The sequence below is a fragment of the Protopterus annectens genome, chromosome 13.part0, assembly GCF_019279795.1.
Source record: "Protopterus annectens isolate FY-2018-M chromosome 13.part0, PAN1.0, whole genome shotgun sequence".
Lineage (NCBI taxonomy): Eukaryota > Metazoa > Chordata > Ceratodontiformes > Protopteridae > Protopterus > Protopterus annectens.
Genome location: NC_056747.1, coordinates 842,028,535 through 842,042,365, shown reverse-complemented (window position 1 = coordinate 842,042,365; position 13,831 = coordinate 842,028,535). Strand labels below are relative to the sequence as shown.

General features: G+C 34.5%; 1 protein-coding gene across 1 annotated transcript in view; it reads right to left on the bottom strand.

The window, feature by feature from the left end:
- LOC122788366 (sodium- and chloride-dependent GABA transporter ine-like) overlaps window positions 1–13,831 on the bottom strand; it is a 431,595-nt gene that overhangs the window by 194,199 nt on the left and 223,565 nt on the right. The window contains exons 6-8 of the mRNA XM_044055443.1: window positions 13,534–13,637; window positions 10,078–10,202; window positions 7,368–7,480 (exon numbers count right to left, since the gene is read on the bottom strand). Coding sequence (XP_043911378.1) covers window positions 7,368–7,480; window positions 10,078–10,202; window positions 13,534–13,637 — 342 coding nt within the window. The remainder of the gene's footprint in view (window positions 1–7,367; window positions 7,481–10,077; window positions 10,203–13,533; window positions 13,638–13,831) is intronic.

Here is a 13,831-nt window from a genome sequence, read left to right as displayed (position 1 = left end):
AAAAAAAACATATATCTTGACAAACTGATACATGGAAAAAATCATTACCAAAATAAAGAGTGAAACTTATATGCGTTATTTACATTATATGATGTTCTTACAACTGGCAAATAATGCTAACCATTGAAATTATTGTTGACTATCATATATATCTAGGAAAGAAGAAGGGAGTTATTATAAAAGTATATTATATTTTATCTTATATATTTACCTGGAGATTCATAAGACAAAATATGAGATATATAATCTGTTAGAAAGAGAAGGAATGGGAAACTATTTGTTTTGCATTAAACCCTCCTTACTATACCTTTTCACTATGTTTTGCCTTGTATTGTGAAATATTGAATGTGCAGAAGTGTAACTTGCAGCTCCTCAAACAAACTCCTGATCAACACTTCTAGATCCAATAACTCATCAGGTGACTCCCTATACTCTAACTCTGTAGGCAAGCTATGGAATTTATTACCTACTGAACTTACAACTCAAACTTCCCTTTCACTCTTTAAAAAGAAACTAAAGCTATTTCTTAAGACACACTGGCAATGCACCTGTACTAACCCTGACTAACTTCCTTCCTTCCTTCTAAACTAATAACTTCTCTGAAACTTCTAATACTACCCTACTGATACAAAATACCATAACATTGCTAATCAAATGTGTGTATATACTGCATATCCTCACTGTCTATTGTATTTGAGAGACAGTGAGAGAGAGAGGAAAAAAAAAATATATATATATATATTTTGTTTTTTTTAACATTTGTATCTTCTAATTTGTCCCGTTATCACCTTTTTGTATTTTTAATTTGGATGCATTATGACTTTGATATGTCTATTTTATATCTTTTCCTGGAGCTTTTCTCCCCTGGCCTCTACTGAAAATGGACATGTATCCAGCTAGACTAGCCCGGTTAACAAATGTAAAATAAATAAATAAATAAATAAATAAATAAATAGTATCTAATATAGTACAACACAGCCAATAAAAATCAATAATGTACCCTCCTTTTTGCTAGAGCTGGTTTTAAAGGGACAACATCATTTAATCCTGGGGCTTTGTCAGCTCCCAGTCTAAGAATCCATTGCATTTCTTTGTATTCAATTTCATTATACAAGTCACCCATTCTTTGACTTCTATTTACAACACATATAACTATAAAGGCAAATACAAATACATGATCACTATGCAATTCTATATGCTTGTACAGTGCATTGTGTTCTTTTCTTAACCTTATATTTGATAGATGCTTACAAATTCTATCTTTAAGTCTGCAATTTGTTTTTCCTACATAATATGCAGTACACTTTTGACAGTTCACAATATAGACAACATTTTGTGTGTTACAGTCAGCATACATATTCAAAAAGTAATTCTTGTTGGTCCTGGGGTGTATAAAACAGTTTCCTTGTAGAATGTGCTTACAGGCTTTACAACGTAGGCATGGATAAGTTCCCTTCTTCTTAATGCCTGAATTTTTAAAATGCATAGGTTCTTGACACAAAATATCTTTTAGATTTTTATTTCTTTTTAAAAAGGAGGGTAAATTATTGATTCTTTACTTTGCTGAAGATTATTTTATTTGCATGGCATAGATAAACAACTTATTATTCAGAAGAGCCGTCTCATAAAACTGTCTTACGGTAACAGGTTATAACTTTCTTGGCGTAGAAGTCTGAATGCAGAAAATACAAACCACCATTTTAGCAGTAGATAAAACATCATAAAACAAAGAAGCTGCATTTTCAAGACTGCACCGTTTTCAGGATAACCAGGGAGAATTGGCATACCTCAAAGCCACTAAATTTGACCGTTTACAAATAATATATTATTGTACTATCCATGTAAATGAGAATACACCTATCAGAGAAAGTTCTAGGCTACTGTACTTGTCTGGGCCATCAAACACAACTAATTTTTCAATAAAATTGACGTGTAAACTCCAATAGAGAACTGTCTTATTGCTTACATGAAAACATCAACATTGTATCTTATCATAAAAGCTTGGAAGCAATTTAGAAAGGAAGATGCAAACCGAATTATTACCCTATTTTATTACTGAATCAGTAAAATAACTGCAAATCTGTGAGTGCATAGTTTGCATCAAGGAAACATAAAAGCAAATATGGTAAAAACTGGTTAGGTAGAGAGAAACTGCCAGAATTGTTAAAAGAAATTTAAACAGAGTAAATAAATTATGTAAAACAAGTAGAAAAAAGATGAGTTAAAATGAAGAAGAAACTGATTGCAACACTCTATATTTGTACTGCATGTGTATTCATCCCATGTGACTAGGCAAGTATGATCTGGTAACAATCAACATCCACTATTAATAAAAAATCTAAGATTAAAATAGCCAACTTTGTGTTTGTTAAAACTGTAAAATAAATAGTTCCTAGAGCTCTGTTTAATAACAACACTGAAGCACATAAACTGTCATAAATGCTGTAGTTTGGTGTGCAAAAAAACATTTATCACCCAATTTTAGTCTGCAGTAAGTAAACAGAAAATCACCATTGATAATAAGACAAATACAAGATAATACAACAGACATATAAATGTGAGACAGGCACATAACATGTATCTAAACTTTAACTATTAGATACCCTTTTCCTATAGCATCAAACGTAAATGTAAAGTACATTCATGCTCACATGTAAAGTTTTTCTCATTTCTTCCCCTTCCTTTATCACTTCCTTCTTCTGTCATCTATCTTGTTGACTCTTTATTTTTCTTGTGTCCGGAAACCAAGAAGAAAAGATATAGTATAAGAAAATCTAATATTATGATCTTCATTTTGACTTTTAGAGCAAAGAGAAGTGAAGAAACCACTTCTTGGCCATTGCACTGATCTGTACTTCCTATAGAGATTCGTCTCCTACCAGTGACATCATTGACATGCTTCGCATTGCTGAGAATGCGAAGCAAAGAACTAGAAAAGCTTTCAAGCTTAAAGAGAGTTTTTTTTTAAAAAATGGTGTTGTCTCGTGAGATAGGAGCGCGAGGTAAGTAAAACAAAAGATTGTCTCTATGTAATGAATCGGCGGGAAACCACTGAAACTAAACAAAACATAAAAAACTTTACTTGTTTATCTTTATGTAGATGCGTGGTTCCTTGAATTTTTAAAGCCAAATGACCAGCCAATCACAGCAGGAAAGTCAATGCAGTTACAAGACAGAAAACAACATCCCTGTCACAGGCAAACCCCATCTACAGTGCATTTACATCTTAAATAACATTTTTACACTATAATATTCAGTGTTTTATGTAATCCCACCAATAAAAGAAAGAAGAGAAAAAAAACATATATCTTGACAAACTGATACATGGAAAAAATCATTACCAAAATAAAGAGTGAAACTTATATGCGTTATTTACATTATATGATGTTCTTACAACTGGCAAATAATGCTAACCATTGAAATTATTGTTGACTATCATATATATCTAGGAAAGAAGAAGGGAGTTATTATAAAAGTATATTATATTTTATCTTATATATTTACCTGGAGATTCATAAGACAAAATATGAGATATATAATCTGTTAGAAAGAGAAGGAATGGGAAACTATTTGTTTTGCATTAAACCCTCCCTTACTATACCTTTTCACTATGTTTTGCCTTGTATTGTGAAATATTGAATGTGCAGAAGTGTAATATTGGTAGATTTATGTAAGTAAAAAAATGTATTAAAGAAATTAATTAATATAATTTTAGTTATACTATAATACAGGTAATGATATTAAGATTATTATAAATTAGGTTTAATTGTTTAAAAAGAAAATGAAAAAGAAAATATTATTCTAGATATAAAAAAAGAAGAAAACGAGAATTAGCAATATATATTGTGTCAGGCTGTATTAAGGTATGAATGATAAATTGTCAGCAAACACCATAGATGAAAAGAGAAGTTATTACCTTAAAAGAATAACATAACAAAACAAGTTTGTTGATAATATAAAGTCCATAATGTTACCATAGCATAAAGTAAATTGAGTTATAAATCATTTGTTTTTCAGTCTCTTTTGTTTTTCAGCAGATTTCCATGTAGTATTAGAAGCCATTCTTTCAAGAGAGGGATTAGCCCATTCCATTTCTTCTATTCTTTCTAGTAATTTGTGGTTTTTAACAAAAGCCAGAGCAACATCAAGTTCCTCAAACACCGAATGACCCTCTGGAAGTAAAATCTTTAATTTCGCAGGAAACAAGAGATGGGTTTGAATCTGTACCTTTTTCAGTTCTTTAATCAAAGGTAAAAAACTTTTCTCTTAGCAATTACCATTGTTGAGTAGTCATTGTCAAAACAAATGATTGAATCATTATATTTTAAAGGAGATTTTGACCAGGCAGACTAAAATTAGTTCTTTATCTAATGAAGAGAGAATTTTTACTATGACAGAACTAGGTTGTTTCCTATTAATGCTGTTTATTGTTGTTAGTGACCGATGGGCTCTTACTATTTCAAAAGATATAGCCACAGGTAAATGTAAAGTTTTTGGTAACCAGGTATTGAGAAAGCTTGACAAATTGTTTCCTTCTATATTTTCCAGAAGTTCAAAGATCCTGATATTATTCTGGCGTGATCTGTTCTCTAAATCATCCAGTTTATGTTGTAATGCGTTATTTTGCTTAAGCAAAAATTCTATGTTGTTTTCATTTTTTACTAATCTGCCATCAAAATCTGTCAGAGATTCTTCAATTGTTATTTGGATTTTTTTGTTGTTTTAAATCCTCATGAAGCATTTCCATCTGTTTAGTAGCTTTTTCTTTAAAATTGTCAATTTTAGAGTCAGTCTTGTCAATCTTTGTAGTAATGTCTTGAAAACTGGTTATTAGTGTTTGTAGTTCTTTTTTTAGGCTGGAATCTTGACTGCCTGTCTTTGTAAAGCACATAATGAAATTCTTTCAGATGAAAGATAGTTATCCTGATGAAATTTGACTGGAAAATAAGTCCACTTCCGATTTCTAATTAGATATTTCTGTAGAAGATGTTAAATACTACCAAACTGTGTAGAAATAAAAATCCAAGTTTTTTGATATAAGACAAATTTCCAGTGAATTAATATTTCCTTTAGTGGAGCTAGTGAGATCTGCTGCTACACAGAATCCATGCTGGCCACACCCCTACTAATTGGTTCTCTGACAGAATAGCTGATAAATGGAACAGACTACCAAATTACATTAAAGCAAATATTCATTTAGATATTTTTTAAGAACAGCCTAGTCACTTATGGAAACAAGTGTTTTGGTATATTGGCAAGCTAGAAGGACATTTATGCCCATGCTTGAAATATTTGTATGTATGTATATGTGACAAAACAGAGTTCATTGATAGGATTAGATAAAATGTGAATTAAGAATTAGTAATGAGGACAGTCAGAAAATACCTAAATGGTGAACTGCTTGTAGGACTGTGATAGTAATGAATGAACTTGGGAATTTGCTTATTCAAGTATAAATCAACAACAGCTTGAAAAAGATGGATGTTAGAATTAAAGACGTGGCTTATGTTACTATCTCCATGAAGGACTCTTTTAGGCTTAAGAATCCAGAACTTTACTGAATCAAATAAATTTAGCAGCACCCTAACAGCAGCTGGTAGAAGGAGGACATAAATAAAAGCAATTTACAGCTTGGTATGGCCACGTAAATGATGACCTATATGGGACTTTATCCCCCAAAGGGTTGCTGACAATATTGAAGAAACAGAAACAAACAAGAGTGAATCTCCACCGGATATTGAGCCATGTTGCTCATTTCTTAACAAGCCATAATTAGTGAGTATAATGCTAGAAAGGAAAGAGACTGAATGGGCTAATTTCAGACAGGAGAAGAATATTTACCTCACTGTCTATTCCTAAACATAACATCATGAAAAAGAACACAACTGCTCAGAAAGGAACCTCTGACATTGTAGAAAAGTCTTGTAGGTAAACTAACACCAGTGCAGGACCTAAGAGAAAAGGGGTAACAAAAAAAAAAAAAAAAAAAAGTTTAATGTAATGCTACATAAACTGTGGTCAAAAATTCTCATGGTAAAATTTGAGATTACACAGTTAGATAATTCCCCAGTTGGGATTGCATGTGATGATTGGGGTAATAGACAAAGACCTACATTTATATCCAACATTTCTTTTCTGGAGGTAAGATACCTGAGCATTATTTATATCGTGCAATACATTATTGCTACTTGTTTCAGTTGTGGCCTTATCTGTAAAAAAACTGATATAACATTTTCCCCTGCATAGCTGGCAATCACGCCCTGAAGCACAGGGCTTACATTTATTGCAGTCAATTGGCATCTGGTATGGGAGAATAGCAACCAATTCTTTTAAAAGTCTGTAACTTGATGGCAAGTCATTGGAAGGACCCACATGTGAAGAGTGTAGAAAATGAATGAAGCCCTGAATCTACTGCTGTGGTAAATGACTCATACAACTGTTATTTCATATATAATGGTGTCACCTCTAGGATTCTAAGCTTCTTTGAATGTGGAATTCTCACTACTTGTAGCTGTACTAAAGCTGGTGAGGTGACATTTTGTACTTTTCTGGCTGACTCTGGAATAGCATATCTATCATCTTCAGTTACTTTGTCAAACCTTTCCTTTAAGTAGAAGCCTCGGTCCCTCACTTTAAAAAAATTAAAAAAAAGGAGAATTGCTACTCCAGAAACCAGTAAAATTATTTCAATAAAATTCAGTACAACATCTTCCATCTTGCAACTTTCTCTGGTGTGCATATGAATTAAAAATTGCAGTCTTTATACAAAAATGTAAAATTCATTCAGCCAATGACATGGCACAATATACTACAAATAATAATAAAAAAAATTCAATTGACCAAATGCCTACTTTTTTTAAACCTGATTTAATTGAAAATATCACACTTGTTTGACAAAAATCTTAAACTGGCTATACAGAAGGATAATAGCTGGTTATAACAAAGTATCGAAAGACTGTCATTTGTCACAAGACTTGAAGTCATAGTTATGCATAAATCAATAGTTACTCTAAGAATTGTGAATCATTAAAATACCCATTTAGTATGTTGTTTAAATACATGAAAAGCAATTTTAGAATAGAATAGGTAATAAAGATACATATAATTCATTGCAAGGATGCATTGTCCCTCACAAACTGATGTGTTGTTTTTTTTAGATAATGATTTGCTGTCAGCAAACAACACATGAAAGCTGGTACTGGGAGCTTATATTGATAAAAAATAAAAAAATCAATGCAAAGTGTATTGATTTACCATTCAGTTATGCCCTGAAAAGTTCTTAACATTATTTTGAACATTTTGAAAACATAACTGCATCTGTTTCTCATAGTCAAATAGATGGTTAATGTCTAGCTGTTCCTACTTACCTCACTGTCTATTCCTAAACATAACAGCATGAAGAAGAACAAGACTGCCCAGAGAGGGGCCACTGACATTGTAGAAAAGGCTTGTGGGTAAACTACAAACACCAATGCAGGACCTATAGTCAACAGAAAGAGAAAAGGGTGGTAAAAAAAAACAAGTTTAATGTAATAATACATACACTGTTCTCAAATGTGGTCATGGTAACAAGTGATGTGCTGGGATACAGCCTGTCTAGCCATCTTCAGCTATTATAGGTTTCCCATGAATTCTGCATTTAGGAATCACACAGAAGGTAGTTTATTGCTTACAATTGTCTGAGATTATATGTATATTATTTACAGTGGTAGGAATTAAACTTTGCAAATTTGTATGCACAAAGCCAAGCATTTATAATGAACCCAATGAATTTGCCCTTATGAACACTACTGAATGCAACCTTGTAATGATTTTAATATAGGAATCAGTTGTATATCATCCTAAGACAATAGACTGTTAAATCCTATTTTTTAACATCAGTGACTGCTTTTTTGACTGTAAATGTCTACTTATGTAACAAATGGAACCATCATGCCTCTTGCCTGTCTAATAAAACAATATTTGTTCTACCAAAAGTTTATTAGCTACCCTACCAGTGCCTAATATAGAGTTCCCTGTAATGAAAATACTGTGAAATTTCTACTGGATCCAGTATCTTGCATTGTGTTTATCTTCCACTCCATAGCTAACTCTTATGGTGTTTGTTATAATTTATATTCAGTGTAGATAATTATGATTGGTCTCTGATCATAACTAACTTGTTATGTATTTTACACATGGATGCAAAGAAATTCACCTCAACAGTGGAACAAAGTGAAGCTTGAGAGAGGATTTTTGACATTCATGTAGAAAACAAAAATAAAGTTAATTATGATCAGAGGATACTCATCATAATTTGTTGCAGTTTGTGGAGCTTTAGCTGTCCAGATATACTACCAGTTACAAAAATGTGTAAAAGTATGCATCATTGTTCTGTGATCTTTTTGCCATCTGATCATTGGCTGCCACTGAGGCCTCTCCTCATCCATCTGGTCTATCAGGCTCACAAATTCCTCCCCTGGACTTGTTCTGACCCAAGCTTGGGGCAGGCAAGGAGGCTGTGTCTCCTGATCCACTGTCATACTGCTGTCAAGGGGTCGTTGTACTTCAAGCAGTAACCCCCCCCAGAGTATGACTGTATGTGTCCAATAGACAGATATGCAACGAGGACATACTGCTGTATTGCCCCATCTCCATGGTGACTCTGCCAGTGTTCCCCAGTAATTTCCCACTTAGGACAATGTCCCACTGTGAGTCTCCAGCCTCCACTAAGAGTTTATCACAGGAAGCATCCAAGCATGCACTCTCACCCCTAGGATACGCACACCCATCCTTCTCTTTTCAGCACCTCAGACTTCTGAGGAACTGATTGATCCTGGACTGCCATAGCTGTAGTCGGGGATCTATCTCTATTTGTCATGGCACTGGCTTCAAAGCATGATATATTTTACAGTAAAGCTGTTAGACATTTCACTGTGCTACAGCTTTTTATTTGTGTGGCAGCACTGAGTGTATCGCAGGTTCTGACACTATTTTTCTGTGGAGGCCGTCATATATGCTGCAGTGCAGGATCCAATCATAACATCTTTGGAAGGTGCATAACCAATGTTATGTTCCTGTGAAAGGTATTATGATTGTGTCTTGTGGTAGAGAAATGCATTACTGGCTTGCCTTTTTGCTGATTATGGAGTGTAATCAGCATGCCCCATACACTTGTTCTACACTGGCAAAAGTATTACAAATTTCACAGATTACAAATGACTTGTCATCTTTTAGATGGTGATTTTGAAAAGTATTGTACATTGTACATGCAAGTTTTATACTATCCATATGTCATAAAATATTGCGTATTAAGTACGTTAAGCCTCCTTGTTAATGTAATATATTATATTTAATAAAAGCAGTAATCATAACCACTGAGAGATATCTCAAAAGGCTATCAATAATCTCTGTCTAAAATAAATGCAAACAGAAATATGCATCATGGTATTCAGTAATCCTCTATTTAGAAAGAGTAAGACATGGTCAGCCAAATTCTGTTTACTTGCGTTGTTTTACTGGGGGCAAACTGGTCTCATACTGTGAATGTAATTTATTATGAAAACTAGTATGGGGTATCTATTCCCTTAAGACAACCAATGACCTACCATCAGTTAGAAATTAGCAGAGAAACGCTACACTGGGTATGCAGTATTTTCCCATTTACATTTATAAATTCCGTACTGTACATTCCAAACACAAAGATGGCTACAGGATGACACAAGGGTCAAGATACTGAAAATGTTTTTAAGAGCTCTGCTCTTGGCAGTGCCTGTTGAATGTGATATTTTGATTTCTCAAGCCCCTGGATGAAATAACATCCACATTTTGTAAATTTACTTCTTAAATTATTGTTTATGGAACATGGTAATTTGAAGATTAGTAATCCTGATGGACCTGTGTTGCCATGGAGATGAGCAAAGTTTGAGAATACTTTTCAGACATATTGGGAAGCAGGTTGAGCCAGATGTAACTGCTGGTTATAAATATTCCTTGTTAGGCATCTGCCTGCAAAACAGCTTCAATAACAGAGACACATATAATTTGTCAACAGTATTCAGTATAGCTTATACAAATAGTAATCACTTGGTTTCTTACCATCTACTGCAATATCAGTGACTGGAACATTCTGGATGTAAGACATATACCCGAATGCAGAGAAAATTACAAACCCTGCAAAGATACTGGTGGCTGAGTTGATAAGAGAAATAGCCAAAGTATCTCTGAAAAAAAAATGGAAAAATATTGCATCACTTTCTGTCATTAAAATCACTGAACATCTTATTCAAAACACAGTCCTTGTAATACCATTATACATTTTATTATTTTTTGTTACAAATTATTCTTTTTCCTGACCTACTGCTAACATTATTCCTTTTATCAGTTTAAGTCAAGCAGCATTTAGAGGATATTTGCTTCCTTTTGCTTTTTTGTTAACTTGATGTCTTAATCTTTAATCAAGTATCATTTTTGAACCTTAAATGTCCCTCCAGTGAATTGGCATTTCAGGCCTTTCCCTCAAAAGCCTACCCTCGAGAGTTCTTCAGAAGCACACTTTATGAGGTGAGGAACTACACATGGTCGAGACCCATCATCGACACTGCATAAACATCTTTACAACAGTCACTTGAGGGCACTAAAGAATCAAAACAGCTCTCAAGATGCAGTTTGTATCACTAGTCTTTGAATAGTCCATAGATTTATTATTCCAGAGAGATATGGTTCAGCTGATCAAGTCAGTTTTCAATGAACTCCAATGAAGCAAACCAAACTAATAAAATGGGTACTTTTTAGTTGTTTTTTCTTCTTTTGTTTCCATGGGGAAAACATGTTACATGCAGGAAGAAGTGGGAGATAGAAAAGATGGACCAGGCTAAGAAGGAAGAGTCTTTAGCTAACAAAAAAGCTTAGAGGACATTTGCAATAGTGATGAGCAAAGCATTAGAGACACTCAACCAGTTAATGGAAAGTAGGTAGCAAGGCAAATACAGAAATATAAAGAAGATACTCATCAGATTCCTTCATAATAGATGCCAGCAACAACCTGTTCACCAGTCTACAGGACATCAAAGGCAACTGGAAGGAGTATTTCCAGAAGCTTCTAAATGAAGAAATCCCCACAGAAGCTGTACTGCCCCAGACACAGCCTACAATGAGATAAGAGTAGTCCACCCTAGGAGAAGTAAGAATAGCACTAAGGAAAATGAAGTCAGGGAAACAGCAGGCTCAGATGAGATCACAGTAGATATGATCAAGATGTTGAGAGAGTTAGGGGAACAGTAGCTCTTGAGGGTACTCACAACAGTATGGAGAGAAGGGCATATCCCAGATGACCGCAGAATAAGCATACTAGTAATACTGTAGAAGAACAAAGGGGACATTCACAACTGTGGGCAGTATAGAGATATCAAACTCCTGCCACACTGCATGGACAGATACTTGAGAAGAAACTAGAGATGAGGCAGAGTCTTACTGGGCATTCCTAAACTTGGAGAAAGCATATGACAAGATCCCATGAAAGCTGATTTGAGCAGTTCTGTGAAAGTTCAAAGTCCCAGAAACACTGATAGAATTCATGCAGGCTGTGTGCAAGGACCCAAAGACACAAGTACGGGCAGTGTTTGGACTCACAGAGAGGTTTGCAGTGGGAATGATTGTGCATCGGGGTTCAGCTCTGAGCCCACTGCTGTTCATACTGGTTATGGACTACATTAGCAAACAGATCAGTGGGGACAAATCAATGAGTTGTTGTATATAGATGATGTGCGATTACAGGCAAACTCTGAACAATAACTTCAGCAATAGATATGGGAATGGAATACAATGCAAAACTGAAGGCACATAGGTTGAAACCCAGTACAGATAACACAGTTATAATGGCAGCATATATGGGAATTCAGAAGAAGCTGAGAAATGAGACAGAAGGGAAAATAGTGGAACATGTTAGCTTCAAGTATCTAGGAGGGGTGGTTGAGGAGAAGAGAAGTCTGAATGAAGAGGTCAAAGCTTGAACAATAGGGATGCAGCCAATTGGCACAGAGTGTCATGTGTAGTTTATGACAGAAGAATGTCAAAGGAGCTGAAAAAGCAAGGTTTACAAAACAGTGCTGTGGCCCGTGTTTTTGTGTGCAGCATAGAAACCTGGACAGTGAAGGCAGAGCAGTTGAGGAAGCTTTAGGTGAACTAAGAAGAATGTGCACTGTGAGTCAGATGACGGAATGTGGACATCAGAGCAAAAGACCAAGTAGCTTGTATTGCAGAGAATGTCAAAGAAAACAGATTATGGTGGTATGGGCACCTGTGCAGGAAAACTAAAAGGCAATCTGGTGAAGAAGATTTGGACAGACATGAAGAAGGCAAGACAAAATGAAGACATGTAACAAAGAAATGGATGGACTGTGTAAGAGAAGACTTGTGGCAGTCAGCCATGACCATCAAAGAAGGTAGGAGAGTGGCATTGAACTGAGAGTGACAACGACAGCTGATGTGACACCTTTACTCCATGTGGAAAATGAGAAAATTATTTTACATGGGGGGGGGACAGCTACACTGCCATGCGTAATGTTTCACTCCTGCACACCATTAAATAACTCTGTGGAGGCAAAACGTCAGGATAAGTTACAAAAACTTTCAACAAGGGTTTATCAGTTCTTTACACAGCAACTTAATCCAACAATAAAATACTGTTCTGGAGGGTTGTGTAAACTAATATAAACAAGAGTTAAACAAGCACTGCGTGTAACTACTTTTAACATATTAAACATATGTTGAATGGATCATCTAACTGTTGCCTTTTCTTCTTAAGACCAGTAAATGAATTTAGTACTAAGTGTATTGTGTTTTTTTCCATGAAAAACATCCGATTGTTTGATGCGTAGAAACTGTCTTATTATATTGCAGCCATTTTGCAATGTATAAATAATAAGGTACCTTTTACAGTAGCTTAACAGAGGATTTTTTTCACTCCATTAAAATACTGCAAAATGACAGTAGTATTTATTTAAATATTGCTTAGTTTAACTTATTTTGAATTGATTTCCCTCTCTGATCATGTCTCAGACAACTGGCCTATCTGTTTGGCTATCATCAGTCAAGGATTTCATCACTGAGTTTTTAGGCTGCATCATGATTAAGGTATGTGTCTTGAACCCTCCTTAGAAATACAGAATAACAACTGGGAAAAGCAGCACAGAAAACACCTCATCTCAAGTGTGGGGAGCCTTTATAATAGATCTGTCAGTCCAGATGAAATAAGCAACAGCTAAATTAATTTATATTGCACCAGCTTTTCCTTCTCAGTTCTTTATACTGTCATAAATGAACAGTTGCCTTTATATGTACTAACTCCATCTGTCAGTCTGGCAAATCTAATACTGTGACAGATAAAGTAACTGTTTCCATTCATAGACAAAGTAACTGTTCCTATTCATTTCATGTTGTACCATCTACACTTATTTACATCAATATTTAAAATACAAAAGCCAGTCCTACACATTCAACAATAGAGGTTTATAAGTTTTAACTGTTGTTTTGAAGAGGTCTTTCTTTACTTACTTCAGTATATTATTGTTAAATTGATTGTAGCTGGCCATAGCCATCAAGGAACCAAAAGCAATTCCAATGGAATTAAAGATCTGGGCAGCTGCATTGACCCACACCTGTCAACAAGTTTACCAAATAAATGATAAAGACAATCATGAGTATGTGCCAACTTAAAATGTTTTATTATTAGAAAACAATAATGTATCTGCATAATACTACTAAATTATTATAAATGTTTACAATCTAGTATACTAAGAATCATATTCATTAAGTCTTCTTATAGTTATCTGTTTTTTTGGTACCACACTAT